The 15,033-nt window shown below is 54.3% G+C and overlaps 1 protein-coding gene across 2 annotated transcripts; it reads left to right on the top strand.

The window, feature by feature from the left end:
- The first annotated feature begins 1,663 nt into the window (after positions 1-1,663).
- LGI3 (leucine rich repeat LGI family member 3) lies at positions 1,664-13,573 on the top strand. 2 transcript variants are annotated; one of them, XM_034761900.1, is made up of 8 exons: positions 1,665-2,856; positions 5,546-5,617; positions 6,199-6,270; positions 6,542-6,613; positions 7,084-7,155; positions 7,695-7,864; positions 8,084-8,248; positions 10,511-13,573. In XM_034761900.1, exons 1-8 carry the CDS (start codon positions 2,645-2,647, stop codon positions 11,326-11,328), a joined length of 1,653 nt encoding a protein of 550 aa, XP_034617791.1. In that variant the 5' UTR covers positions 1,665-2,644; the 3' UTR covers positions 11,329-13,573. The 2 variants fall into 2 exon arrangements, with proteins under 2 accessions (XP_034617792.1, XP_034617791.1); XM_034761901.1 differs by lacking the exon at positions 8,084-8,248 and having other exon boundaries at positions 1,664-2,856.
- Positions 13,574-15,033: the final 1,460 nt, after the last annotated feature.

Consider the following 15,033-nt stretch of genomic DNA (forward strand, 5'->3'; position numbering starts at 1 on the left):
CGAGAGTCTCCGAGGACACTTGTCTCTGGGCACATGGGCCTCTTAGCACCCAAGAGCTGCAGCTACAGGGGTTCTGAGGCCAAAGTCATCCAGCTCCGAGGGGCTAGTGCTGCCCTTCAGGCTGGAGTATCTGGCCCGTCGATATGGCCATGGCCAGGCTTGGCTCAGTGCCCCGAGTCTCTGAGCCCCTCTGGCACCTGATGGTGCTTCAGATGTTCAAAGCAAAAGCCGAAAATCAAAAGCCTTTCACAAGAGCACTAGTCGTGAGTGCCCAGGCCCTTATCGGGGTGTGGGCTGCCGGGGGTCTTTGGGGAGGGGCCGTGGGTCAGTCACATTCTGTCCAATGTGCTGAACGGGTCATGGAGTCTGATCCCTCAAACACTGGAGTGTTCCCTCTCAGTGTCTCATCCCAACGTTGTTGCTTCCACATGTTGCAATTAGAGACAGACCCGAACCAAAGCTCTGAGCCACCCTCTCTCTTGACACTGAGGGCTTCAAAATCTGGTCTCAAACCTGGATCTAAATAATTGCAGCTGTGGACAGTCTCTGGGGTAAGGGACCTTATACTAATAGGGGTGAGACCTTTGACAGGGAAGTTTGCAGGGCTGCAGCTGGGCAGAGATGAGCTGATTTCTACAGCTCACTGAATGAATGCAGGCACTTCCTAACACACCAGCTGGTCCCCAGTGAATTTTGACCTCTCTGCTGTTTGACAGCTAACCTCTGACCCTGCTCCAGGCTGATCTGACCTTACAGTTGTTCTGCAGTTAACCATGGCCTGACAGCTGCTCAGCCTGACCCTGTCTGCAGCTGATTGCATAGGCCTTGTGACAGAACATAAAAGGACTGGCAATGGTACCCAGCTATTAGAGCCCCAGCTTCCCCGCCTGAGGCCTCGGAGCCTGCGCAGAATGGAGGTTGCTCCTTTGTGCTGGTTTTGCACTGGGGGTGCTGGCCCAGCCCTCAGCAGGAAGAGCTCTCCTTGTATTTTTCTTGCCCTCAGGCTGTCAGGTGCACCTTGCGCGTCAGGACTGCCCCCAGCTTCCTGCCTTGCTTCCTGGAGAAAGTACAGATGGAGCAATGATGAACCCTGTGCACTGAGGCCCCTTCCAGTGAAGGGGAGCTAGGCTGCCATAATGTGTCCTGCCCCAGTTCCACCCATCCCTTCACTCCATTGCTTCTGGCCATGTCCCTCCCTTTGCTGTCTCCCCTCTCCTGCCCCATGGGAGCTCAGTGACAACCCCAGGACTTGCCTATCACTTCTCCACCTGCTCTGCCTCTGCTGGGCCCTGGGACCCTTGTTTGTTTGTTGTCAGTGTCCTGGCCTCAGGCCCAGCTGCGGAGAGTAAGAATGCCCTCTATAGAGCCATCCCCTCTCATTGTTAGCCAGGAGAAGGCTGTGCCTGGGACGGAAGCCACTGTTTGGCGTGTGCCTCACGAGTCACTCAGCTCATCATAAATTATCCAGGAGCAGCTCAGCAAGGACGTGTCAGACGGGAGGGGGTTGGGGAGCGTACGGGGTGGTGGTGGCGGTGGTGGCAGGGGTTGATGGGGGAGGGAATCAGGGGCATAGGTAGAATGCTGCAAACCCAGGGGCACAGGGCAGAGAGATCGGAAGGAAATGAGCAGGCAGGGAGGGCAAACCCATGGCCCCACTTCAGGTGGGAGGATGCGGCTTCAGGTGAAGACCTCTGTACTACTGGCGAACGGGAATGAGTGTGATGGGGAGGGTGAGTCAGCGAGGGCCAGAAGCCAGTGGAAGAGTCTGTGCTTTAACTGCCCTAACTCTGGCAGTTCTCGGGATACACACAAGAGCACTCAGGTGCACACACTTCCATGTGCACACCTGTTCACCCACTCAAGTATACCGACCCACATGTACATAGTCACACACTCATGCATGCATGTGCACCCCATGTTCACACACACATATAAACAAACACACAAATGCACATAGAACATACACAACCCAGGTGCACACAGGCTCATGCAGTCACAGAAGCGCACACAGACTCTTGGGTACATAAGAGCCCAGTCAGAGCCGTTCACAACCCATACATGCTCCATTGTGCACAGCCCCGTACATACAAAGTACACACACAGTCATATATTTGTATACACACCACATTTGCATGCACACTACAAACATTCACAGTTACATTCTTGCACATGTATTTTCAGATTCACATGCACACACAGAGAGACACACATATGTATTCAAACACGCCTGCAGAATTCATACCTAGAGAGAGACACACATACACAGTTACATGCAGTACATACATACACTCATGCCTGCAAACACACTAGTGCATGCAGTATGCACACGCACACATGCTATTGCACGCGGCACACTCCCACACTCCCCATGCACCACAGAGATCCCCAGCCGTGATATCACTTAGACGAATCATTCAGCAGCAAAGCACTCCTGCTTCCCCCACCCCAGCAGTTGAGTGTGGTGCTCTGCAGAGAAGCATGATGGACTGTGGCATCCTCACTCCCAGGATTGCTTCAGCTCTTCACTGCAGCTCCTGGGCTTGAGAGCAAAGCCAGGAGAGGAGGGAGGATTACAGAGCAGAGCTGAAGCAACAGTCCACGGGGGGATTCTTCTCCTGCAGGGGAGGGAGGCCAGGCCAGGGCGATGGCTGAGCTGCAGCCAGGGAAAGTGATGAGGAGGGGGCAAGTCCTTGCCTTCCTCTTGATCAGCCTGGCCTACCTCTGGCTGCCTGCAGGCTCCAAGCGAGCCCCCAAGCTGCCCCCATGTCCCCAGAGCTGCTCCTGCACCAGGGACACTGCCTTCTGCATCGACTCCAAAGCGGTCCCCAGGAACCTGCCCCCGGAGGTCATTTCCCTGTGAGTATCAGCAGAGCAGGAGGGAGTGGGTGGAGGGGGGATCACTGGGATGAAGGATGGGGTATAGTGGGGGAGGTAGGTGGGCTGGGGGAATCTCTGGGGTTGTGGTTGAGGGAGATGGAGGTGGGGAATCCGTGGGGTTGATCGAACTTTGGACTAAAAGGCTGAGGGCCCTTGATGCTGTTGGAGGGTTCCCAGAAGTCAGCATATTCCTTGGGGTTACATCAGAACGGGGTTGTTGTGGGTTCGAGATGGTGTGTGTGTGAATCCTTGGGGTATATGTGTGCACAAATGTATGATGTGTGTTTAATAATAGCCCTCTGTGTGCGTGCAGGTTCTCGTGTATGTATACTGTAGCTGCTTTTTGATATGAGAAAATCATGTGTGTGTCATGTAAACATGTCAGCATGACCATGCTGGGTATCTATACCTCTTGGGTGTATTTTTCTTTCTGATCATTTTATGTGTCTGGGTGTGCATCAGTGTAAGCATGTGCATGGCTGCGTGAGCATGTTGTTGATCAGGTGGGGGGGGTGCGCATACATGCGATGCATGTGTGTGGTGTGCAAATGCATTATGTTTATAAATGAGCAGGTTTGTGTATAGAAGTTTGTGTCTGTGTGTGTGTGAATGAAAGCGAGGTGTATGAAAAGTAGTGTGTGTTGGTGCAAGTGCAGTAAGCGTGTGTGTGTGTGCGGGGAGAGAGCTACACGAACACTCTTTCAGCCGTGTGTTGCCACCTCCTGGGTAGCTCCTCAGCACAGAAATAGGCAGCCCTTTCCTTCTACTGTTTTAGTCACAGCTGATCCAGACCTAGCAATAGGTCCTGACTGCCCCCTTCGGTGTGGCACCATGCCACCTCTCATTGACCTCGAAGGGCTCCTGACTCTGCCTGCGGGTCCCTCCTGGCCTGGCTGGGGTGAGAGCAGGGAAGGAAAAGAAATGGTTTAATCTAATCTCATGCGCCTGTCACTGCTATATCTCCGCAGTGACATACTGGAACTGACCCTTTGTAGATTGCCGTGGTGGTGTGGGGGAAGTGTGTGCGTGTGCTTGGTGGGTGTGTGTGTCTGGTGCCCCTGTATCTTTTGTCTGGGGTGTGCATCTGCTGTGTGGCGTTTGCGTGTGTGTGTATGTGTCTGATGTTAGAGTGTGTGCATGTGAGAGAGAGAGTCCCTTTTTGTCTGCTGTGTGTTTGCACTGCATGCTCCCCCTGGCTATGTCCTTGCTGGAGCCTGAGAAATTCCATAGGAACACAGGAGCTGCCAGACTGGATCAGACCCGAGGGCCATCTAGCCCAGTGTCCTGTCTCTGAGAGCAGCCAGCACCAGCACAATAGCAGATGGGAGATAATCTGCCCCCCACCCCTGCATAACTCCCATCCTGATCGCTAATAGAGGTTGTCTGAAGCCCTGAAGCATACCCCATTTCTGCCCATCCTAGGTCCCTTGTCCTTGGCTTGGCCCCCTCAAACCCTAGAGCCCAGGGTGGGATGCCTGCTGACCTCATTCTTTCATTGTCTGCAGGAGCACTCTTCCTTCCTGCACACGCTGGCTCTGCTGCAGTCCATCCCCCTCACCAGGGTGCTGGGGAGTGGGAGAATGGGATGATGCAAATGAGGAGCACCTGCTCCATGCTGTGGGTCCTGCATTACATTGGCCATTCTCCCCCCCCCCCCCCCCCACACACACTCAGCATCACTGCCTACATTGGCTTATTTCCAATCAGACTGCACTGGCTGGACCTGTCCCAGGCAGACCAGCTCTCTGCAGTGGGAGGCAGGCAGGCTCCCTTTAAACACGCATGGCCCTATTGACTGGACCTGCGGGACCTCCCTGGACCTACAGGCTGTAATTACAGCAAAAAAGAGAGCTCTTTAAATATACCTCCTCCACCTGGGGAGCAGAGGGCAGATATAAACTTCCCCCTGGAAAGGCTGTACCTGGATCCAAGAGCAATAACTGGAAAACGCCAAGCTAGGACTAGGATAACAGGAGACTGCAGATCAGGATTGAGGGGTGTCAGCAGAGCTGTGGCAGGCCCTGGGGCTGGGAGAGCAGGGGGACTGTGGGCCAGCATTGAGGGGCATTGGCAGAGCAACACGAGAGGCAGAGATGCTTACACAGCACATACCAGTTGAACCAGGCAGGAAATGCTTGTCCTCACGTGCAAGGATTTTCAAGATTTCTACATTTTCCCCATTCTGAATCAGGACCAAAAGTTGAAATCTTGAAAATATTTGCAAACCAAAGATCGGTAGAAAATTTCAAATTGAGTCCGGGAAAACGCATCATTTCAATTTCAACCTTTTAAAAAAAACTTTTCCTTTACCGTGCACTAAAATTTTGAAACTGAAAAACATGTTGACCTGAAAAATAAACTTTTTTTTTTCATTTGGAAAATATCCAAAAAGGGGAGCCCTCAGCAATTTAAAATGTGGTTTCAAGTTTGTTCAGAAACGGGGAAACCCGTAGAAACCAACCATCCTTCCCTGAGGGCAGCTTTGGTTTCTGTGAACGGGTATTTTCCCACAAAAACAAATTTAGCTGAAAAGTCCCTGATGGGCTCTGCACACTGCTGTCTGCCTACCTCCAGCCCACACTATCCTGCTGTCACTTCTCTGAGTGCTGAACTCCCCATCCTCCTGGAATGGTCCTGAGCTTTTCTCTCCCCGTTTCCTTCTCCGCAGGACCATGGTGAACGCGGCCTTTACTGAAATCAAAGCAGCAGCCTTCGCTCACATCCCCATCCTGCAGTTCCTGTACGTCTCTGGGTCTCTCATTGGGATGGGGGCTTGTTATTGCCACGGCAGTCCCCAGGGAGGGGGACACAGGTCTTCCCATACCCTGTGAGGCAACAAGGGCTGGTAAAGGCTCGGTAGAGTCTCCTTAGGGAGGCCTTGGAGCTGTAAGGTTTGATCTCCCGCAAAGCTGGACCTGCCTGATCTAGGTGGCTGAATGGTGAGGTCATGGGAGATACAGATGGGCAGAGAAAACCTCCCCTCTATCCCTCTCTCTGGGGCAAACCACAGGTACGAGGGAGGACTCTGCTCCCCCACCATCCTACATGGAGGCACTACAGCCCTGTGCAATGGGAAGGCCTCCCCCACTCCATGGAACCTTCCCTTGCCTGGGCATCAGGGGTTAACCCCTGGCCATGGCTGAGCTGCAGCAGGTAGCATTTGAACTCACAGCCTGCATCCAGATCTCTGCCTTCTCGGTGCACCCCCGGCAGTGGGAAGGGGTTCCCGTCTCTCTGATTCTCAGCCTAGCACCCCCAATGCAGCCCAACTGTGCTGGAGATGGCAGCCCCTGGAGCTGATGTCTCACTTTCTCTTTGCAGCTTACTGAACTCCAACAAGTTTACGCTGATCGGGGACGATGCCTTCACCGGCCTCTCCCACCTGCAGTACCTGTACGTGCGCCTCTCCTTCACACCAGGGTTGGCTGGAGGGAGGGGATGGTGGGAAATGGGAGGAGAAGGTCTTTCAGGGGGTGGGGGTTGCAGGGAAGGTGCCTCCTCTGGTTAGGGTTGGGGGGGTCACGGCATCCCACCCTATGAATGCTCTTCTCCCATCTGAAGGGGCCACCCCAGGAGAGAGGGGAGCTCAGTCCCTGGGGCTGCTTGGCAGCACCACCTCTCAGGGAGCAGAGGGCGTGACCTGTTTCCCCATTTGTCCCCGCAGGTTCATTGAGAACAATGACATCCGCTCGCTGTCGAAATTCACCTTCCGAGGACTGAAGTCCTTGACACACCTGTGAGTATGACCCGTGCTGGTGGGCATGGCACGCTTGGCATGGGCCTGTGGGCAGAGTGCACCTAGCACGCCCTGTGGGCATGCCATACCTCACAGCACTTGTGAGTATAGCACACCTCTCACATGCCTGTGGGTATAATGTGCGCCACAGAGCTTGTGGGTATAATACGCCTGACATGCCAGGCACGTGCCTGTGGGGATGGCATGCCTGACACAGTAGTACAACGGGTCCATCTATTTGTGAGTTTCGCAGTGAGCAGACAACCCTACCTCTCTGACTTTTAGGGTGATAGCTACGCCTATCAAAGAAAGCAGGAGACGTGGGGTGGGAGTTGCCACTGTGGACACAGGGCTGGCTTCCGGTCCAGGCCTTCTGCCCAGCATCCATTCGAAAGGAGGTGCCACTTTTCCTGGCAATAAGTCTCTCTCTCTCTCTCTCTCTCTCTCTCTCTCTCTCCCCTCTCTTTCAGCTCTTTGGCCAACAACAACCTGCAGACGCTGCCCAGAGATATCTTCACACCCCTGGACATCCTCAGTGACCTGTAAGGCCCTGCCCAGGCCTGCTGCCACCACTAGGGACCTGTTATTGAGGGAGACGCTGTCCCATGCTGTGTAGAGCCAACGAGCAGGATATCAGAGCCCAGGAACCTTGATCCCGGGCTGGGCCAAGGTCCTTGCAGCCGCCCAACTGCCTCCCCATTCTCCTGCTTACCCCAGTGCCTTCACCCCACCCCTCCTGGCCTGCAGATCCAGCGCCCAGCTCCCTAGCCTTCTCTTTGGGGTGGAGGATGTCAATATCCACATGCACCTTAGGGCTCTGTGAGCTCAGAATACAGGAGGGAGAACAGAGGGATGGGTCTCTTTAATGAGACACAAGGGAATAAATGTGCTCCCCACCCACACACCAGGGTTGAGACTAGCTTCCCCCAGAGCTGGAACCATTTCCTTCTCCAGGCCCAGACCGTGGGGACATGCTTTGGGGTTCCCGGCCTTGTCTGTAGCTGTGGGGTGGTGGAGGGGCAATAGTGGGGTTTCATTGCTCACGTGACCAATGCTCTATTGTAAACCCTCCCCTCCACAGGGACCTCCGGGGCAACGCTTTGATCTGCGACTGCAAAATCAAGTGGCTGGTGGAATGGATGGAGAGGACCAATGCAACGGTGCCTGCCATCTTCTGCAGCAGCCCCATCCGCTACCAGGGGCAGAAGATCCGGGACCTGGCCCTCAAGGACTTCAGCTGCATCACGACAGGTAGGACTGGCTGCTGGCTCTCACTGCTTCACTAGGCACGACTTGTGCTCGTTTAGCAGGCTGGGGCTGGAGGCAGGAGAGAGTGGATACGGGGCCACTTTCCATGGGCGTGGTTGAAAAGCAAAGCCGTTGGACATGCTGCCACGGCCAGGGAGCAGTGGGCTGGGTGGTGTGACGGGGGTCCCCACTGCTGCCTCATCTTCACCCCTTCCCTCCCAGACTTTGTGGTGCACCAGGTCCTGCCATTCCAGTCAGTGTCAGCTGAGCCCTTTGTCTACAGCAGCGACCTCTATGTAGCACTGGCACAGCCCAGTGCCAGCAGCTGCACCATCCTCAAGTGGGACTATGTGGAGCGCAAGCTATGGGACTTTGACCGCATCCCTGGTAAGAACCAGCCGTGCAGACAGACATCCTGCCATGGCCCTGTACTTCCCTGGAGGAGTGGGGCCAGAGATGGGAGACAGCAAGTCCCATAATAGCGAGCACGAGGAGAAACAGCAAGATCCTATCATCAGGGGTTCATGATCACTTGCAATCAGTCTCTCATTGCATGAGCCACGAAGAGGCACATGGCAGGGGGATAGGAAGAGGGCATGTTAGCCTCCCTGGCGTGGTTCAGGGTGGGCTCCTGGGAAGCTGTGAGCTACCCATGGGGTTTACGGTGCAGAGCTTAGGGGCAGAAACACCTGGCAGTGCTGGGTGGTTCTTCCCACTCCCTTTGGGCAGAGGCAGGGAGTGCGGATTGCAGGAGCTGTCACCGCAAAGCAACCTGGAGCCCCCTTCAGATTCAAGGCCAACAACAGGGTGCGTGCATGCGTCTATGGGAGAGTTTCCAAGTGTTTGTGTGCACATGTGAAAGTGCCGCTGTGTGTATATGTGAGAGGTTATAGAATCATAGAACTGTATGACTGGAAGGGACCTCGGTAGGTCATCTAGTTCATATCCTTGCACTGAGACAGGTCCAAGTAAACCTAGATCATCCCTGACAGGTGTTTGTCCAACTTGTTCTTAAAATCCTCCAGTGAGGGTGTGACAATGCAGTTCTGGTGGAACCCAACTGAGAGTGCCAACTCAGGACAAATTGCTAAAACCGGGCAGTTACAGCCCAAGGCTGGGGTTTTTCCACCTCTAAGGCAAACCAAACCAGCCAGACTAGGAGGACTTCGGTCTCATCCCACTGGCTAACCGCAAGTCTCACAAGCAATCTCCTTAGGCACTCCAGTTTCCCAGTATTACCACCAGTGCCACTCGTTATGGGGATGAATGGTTATGAAAACCAGTACCCCAGTAAAAGAAAAAGGTTCTCCTGATCCCAAAGGACCAAGCCCCAGACCCAGGTCAATATACAAGTCAGATCTTACCCACAAATCACGCTGCTGCCAATCCTTTAGAATCTAAAATCTAAAGGTTTATTCATAAAAGGAAAAAGATAGAGATGAGAGTTAGAATTGGTTAAATGGAATCAATTACATACAGTAATGGCAAAGTTCTTGGTTCATGGCTTGCAGCAGCGATGGAATAAACTGCAGGTTCAAATCAAGTCTCTGGAATACATCCTCAGCTGGGATGGGTCATTCAGTCCTTTGTCAGAGCTTCAGTTTGTAGCAAAGTTCCTCCAGAGGTAAGAAGCAGGATTGAAGACAAGATGGAGATGAGGCATCAGCCTTATATAGTCTTTTCCAGGTGTAAGAACACCTCCTTGTTCTTACTGTGGAAAATTACAGCCAAATGGAGTCTGGAGTCACATGGGCCAGTCCCTGCATACTTCGCTGAGTTACAAGGCATATCTGCCTTCTCTCAATGGGTCCATTGTACAGCTGATGGTCCTTAATGGGCCATCAAGCAGGCTAGGCAGAGCTAATCTCAGCTTGTCTGGGATGTCACCCAGAAGCATAGCATAAGTTTGCCATACAGACAGTATAGAGCCAATATTCATAACTTTAACTACAAAACTGATACACACATATAGACCGCATAATCATAACCAGTAAACCATAACCTTGTCCTAGACACCCCATTTGACTCCCTTTATACAAGATTTGGGTGCCACTACAGGACCTTGGTTGCAACAATGATCTAGACGGTCCCAGTTTATGTCAATAACGTCACAGAGGGGGATTCCACCACCTCCCTGGGAAGCCTAGTCTAAGGGAGGGTTTGGATTTTCCATCACTATGCAGGTGTGTGCAGAAGTGTGTGGTATGTGTGTCTGCAAGCAGGTATGCTAACGCTGCTCACCTGGGACACTCTCCTCCACTAGCTACTGGAAACTGCTCCAGAGCTATTCACTTGGACGTCATCCTTCCAGATGGGCACCGAAATCCAGTCCGGGTTCTTCTCCTCTCCCTGCGCGCCAGGAAGCGTATGTGTCTGTGACAGACACAGGTGAAAAAGCTCTTCAGTCCTGACAGGGAGAGGGAACCCTCAGCCTAATTTACTTTGGGTATGAAGAGCGGGAACTGGATTTCTCTGCTCACCTGGCATGGGCTCCGGGTGCATCGCCGGGAGGACGAGAATCTGGGCTGGATCTCTGTGGCCACCCAGAATGGGCTCTGGGTGCAGACCATGTCTGATGCATGCACAGTGTGCACTGGAGCTGGGGGCCGGGGGCCTGCCCTGCTGACTCTGCCTTTTGCCCCCTTGCAGCTCATTCAGCCGTGTACTGCAAGCCCATCGTGGCCCAGTCACAGCTCTATGTGGTGGTGGCACAGCTCTTCGGTGGCTCCTACATCTACCGCTGGGACACCAACGTGGACAAGTTCATCAAGATCCAGGACATGGACAGCAGGAAGATCCGCAAGCCCAATGACATCGAGGCCTTCCGGATTGACGGCGACTGGTACTTCGTCATCGCCGACAGCTCCAAGGCCGGCTCCACCAGCCTCTACCGCTGGAACCAGAATGGCTTCTACTCCCACCAGGCCCTGCACCCCTGGCACCGCGACACTGACGTGGAATATGTGGAGAACGAAGGCAAGCCCCGGCTCATCATCTCCAGCAGTTCCCAGGCCCCCATCATCTACCAGTGGAGCCGTGCCCAGAAGCAGTTTGTGCAGCAGGGGGAGGTGGCTGAGGTGATGGACGTGCAGATGGTCAAGCACTTCAAGTTCAATAAAGACAATTACCTGTGCCTCAGCCGCTACATCGGGGACTCCAAGGTGGTCAAGTGGGAAGGGCAGCGCTTCACTGAGCTGCAGACCCTGCCCTCGCGGGGCTCCATGGTCATGCAGCCCTTCCTGGTGTCCCAGCGCCAGTACATGGCACTGGGCAGCGACTTCTCCTTCACCCACATTTACCTCTGGGATGTGGAGAAGCAGAAGTTTGTCAAGTTCCAGGAACTCTCCGTCCAAGCCCCCCGGGCCTTCCACTATGTCCCCTTGGAGGACATGGACATCCTGCTGGCCCCCAGCTTCAAGAGCAGCACGCTGGTCTACAGGCACGTTGTGGTGGACCTCAGCTTGTAAGGGGTGTCCCTGCCGCCTGCCCAGCTCCCTGCCTCACGCCTAGACACTGTGCAGAGAAAATGTTCTTCCACTTTCAACACCCCTGGAGCCGGGGACTCCAGCGCACTGCCTCTCCTCAGGCTAAAGCTTCCTGTCTGTGCCCATGCGCTGCCCCACGGCCATATCCATGGACAGGTCCAGAACACACACATACTCACACAGGCCCGTCAGTCCATGCATACCCAGCACACATTCCATCCATGCACTCGTATGCAGGAGTGTGTACTCACCACAGTCATCCCTCAGTAGATAAACTCATATGCATATGCACATGCCCTCCAGCATCTCATACACATTACATTCCTGCCCATATGTCTCCAGCACGCGTACACTCCAACACTCCCATGTACACCCCTTTGCAGTCTCCTAGCCATACCATATGCATCTACACTCACTCTTTACATGTCCATGCAGTCCCTGTGCACCCCATTAACAAACACACATTTCTGCACCCCTTAACCTCACGTCCATCTCCTCGCATAGAGCCTTATATTCATGCCCATATACTGCCGTTCATGGACAGCCACATCCATGTACAATCTCAGATCCATGCCTGTACACATCCACTCTCACTACTGCACCTTCCACGCACACACAGCTACTCCTGTGTGCACATTCTTATCGGTGAACCCAGATACGGTGCATTGGCAGTGCACCATGCCATGCTGCATCTCCCACCCACCGACACACATGCATACATCCCTGTATCCGTCACCCTGAACCCTCCCTGCAGCCCCCTCTGCACACATGCTCCTGTCCCCATACACAGCGCCGGGTAGCAGGCCTGGAAGAAGCCCTTGTCGTGACTTCTCCCGAACTCTTCCGGCAGCTTCTGCCGCACTTCCTGTAGCCATCATCCATGTTCAGATTGTAGAGACACTGCTCTGTGCGGCTGCACCACTCCTGAGACTACCTGACCCTCTTTGGCTCCCGCAGTCGCCCTGCAAGAGGGCTCTCTGGAAGTGTGCCCAGTGGCAACCTCAGCCCAGATCATCCCAGCGTCCTCAGTGAGCTGCCTTCCACAGCCTTCTGGGAGCTAATGGAAGTAGGACCGGAAGGCGCCCTTTGTACCTCCCCCACTTTACTGCTGTGAATTGCTTTGCTTCCCTCCAGGCATCTTCTCTCTCTCAAGCTGCAGGGGGCAACATTGTCTGGTGGTTAGTGTAAGGGACTGGGGCTCAGGAGTCCAGGCTTGGCTTTTCTACTGACCTGCTGTGTGACCTTGGGTAAATTGCTGTGCCTCGGTTTCCCCTTCTGTAAAAGAGAGATACTGTTGCTCGCCCTCCTTTTTGACCTGCAGACAGGAAGAGCTATCAGCATGCTAGCTATCAAGTCTAGTGCATGAGCCCATGTGCCTTGGGCGCATATATCCCCATGCACAAATCCAGGGCCAGCGGAGAGGGTCAGAGAGCATTCGCTAGTGCACAAATCTAGTGCACGTGCCCAGGACACCATCCCCGTGCATATGCACCGGTGCACAATCCCAGAGCAGAAATCTAGTGCATCTGCTCCAGTGCACAATCCCGCTGCATAAGCACCAGTGAGTCTTTCAGGCCAGACCGGATGGCAGCTAAAGGGAAATGTGCCTGTGCTGCTTTGTCTAGTGTGTGGATTTCTATCCTGCCTTTCGCTTGCCATGTGCTTACATGGCTCAAGTTAAATGGAATTGCTGACAGCCACAGCGACAGGGAGTGAAAGGAGAGACTCCTCCATACAAGAGGGACTGGAGAGAAGGAAGCCAGGGGTTTCCTGAACTACCAAGGTTCAGCCCACCCATCTCCTGGCGTGATCCCAGTGCTGGCTCTGCCTGGCCTTTGATGTTTATGGATGACATCAACCAATGGCTACAGGGCCCAAGTCGTCTCTCAGTCTCACTAGTATGTTCCCCACTGACAGGGTGGAGTCGCGTCGGTGTCAGTGATAGGAGCAATTGTCCCCTGAGCTCCTGTATTCTACTCAGGGAGGCAGAACTCCAGCCTCCAGGCTGATTCCCATTCACCCCGAGCCCCTTTACACCACATGCCTTAAAGAGCATGTAACTAATCGACCCCCATGTTGAGGCCAGGTTGGTGCAAAGGGGCTGTAGTGTCCGCAAGAATCAGACCCATAGTGTCTCGATGTTCCCTTTGTCTCTAGTGCAGGTGTGGGCAAACTTTTTGGCCTGAGGGCCACATCGGGGTTGCGAAACTGTATGGAGGGCCAGGTAGGGAAGGCTGTGCCTCTCCAAACAGCTTGGCCCCCACCCTCTATCCACCCACTCCCACTTCCTGCCCCCTAACTGCTCCCCTCAGAACCTCTGACCCATCCAACCCCCCCTGCTCCTTGTCCCCTGACTGCCCCCTCCCAGGACCCCCCACCCCTAACCGTCCCCCCGGGATCGCACCCCCTATTCAACCCTCCCTGCTCCCTGTCCCCTGACTACCCCGACCCCATCCACACCCCCGCTCCCTGACAGGCCCCCTGGGACTCCCACACCTATCCAACCACCCCCTGCTCCCTGTCCCCTGACCGCCGCCCTGCCCGTTATCCAACCCCCCCGCTCCCCACACCTTTACCATGCCGCTCAGAGTGACAGGACTGGCAGTCATGCCACCCGGCCAGAGCCAGCCACGCCACCGCGCTGCGCAGAGCAAGCTGAGTCTGCGGGGGGACAGCAGGGGAGGGACTGGGGGCTGGGCTCCCCAACTGGGAGCTCAGGGGCCAGGCAGGACAGTCCCGTGGGCCAGATATGACCTGCGGGCCATAGTTTGCCCACCTCTGCTCTAGTGCATCACCAGGGATTGGAGCAAAGGTCCCAGCTTGCTCTGTGATTCTGTATGTCCCAGGCATTGGTGGGAAGTGCAGAGCAGCCCAGCGGATGAACGTTTCCCAGCTGTGGGAAAAACCTGCACATCTACAAGACGTGCAGCGAGGATCTCTCCCTTCATAATGTGCTTATTTCCTTTGATCATCAGAGAGGGAGTGGGGACTGGTTCCCAGTACCCGGTTTGCTGCTATCCTGCTTGTGTGTTGGGGAAATGAGACCCTGCCCCTCCTCACTTCCTTGCAGAGTGCCTAGAGATGGGGAACGTCAGAAAGTTCTGCTCCAAACCCCCTCTCCTCTGGGGTCTCCGGGCCTCTTGTAGCTGCAGATCTCAAAGGCAGGGGGCTTTGTGGTGGGTCAGAAACACCAGGGCAAAGGAACTTTGGTAGTTGGTTTTGGTGCTTCATCTCCTGGCAGGCTAACCATGCGAAGGCACCTGTTTCCCATTATGTCTCTCTGTTTATTTGTCCATATTGCCGATCCACAGACTAGCCCAATCTCTATCCATTTGTCTCTATGGCTCATGTCCTTAAAAGTCTTTAGGTGCCTAATTCCCATTGAAATCAATAGGAGGTAGACACCTAAATACCCTTGAGGATCTGGGCCTCTGTCCCTGCTTATCCCTCCTTTCCCCAGCAGTTTGATCATGCGAAGTGTGGAAGAGCTGGGAATGGGCTATATGTCGCCTCCTCCTGCCTGTGGGTGTGGTTTCACACAGGAGATAAAAGCCTACTATTGCTGCTCACTGAAGGAATTATCCCTCTAGAGCATGTGCTTTTAGCACTGATGGCTCCAGGTTCAAACCCTGCTGGTTGTTACTGGTGGAGGACAGGTTGTTACCTTTGCAGTAGGGGCACCTGGAA

Source organism: Trachemys scripta, chromosome 2 (assembly GCF_013100865.1).
Source record: "Trachemys scripta elegans isolate TJP31775 chromosome 2, CAS_Tse_1.0, whole genome shotgun sequence".
Lineage (NCBI taxonomy): Eukaryota > Metazoa > Chordata > Testudines > Emydidae > Trachemys > Trachemys scripta.

Coding starts and splice junctions, on each gene's coding strand:
- LGI3 (XM_034761900.1), top strand. CDS start 2,645: ATGGCTGAGCTGCAGCCAGGGAAAGTGATGAGGAGGGGGCAAGTCCTT. Junction 2,857..5,545: donor CCCCCGGAGGTCATTTCCCT/GTGAGTATCAGC, acceptor CCTTCTCCGCAG/GACCATGGTGAACGCGGCCT. Junction 7,156..7,694: donor CTGGACATCCTCAGTGACCT/GTAAGGCCCTGC, acceptor TCCCCTCCACAG/GGACCTCCGGGGCAACGCTT.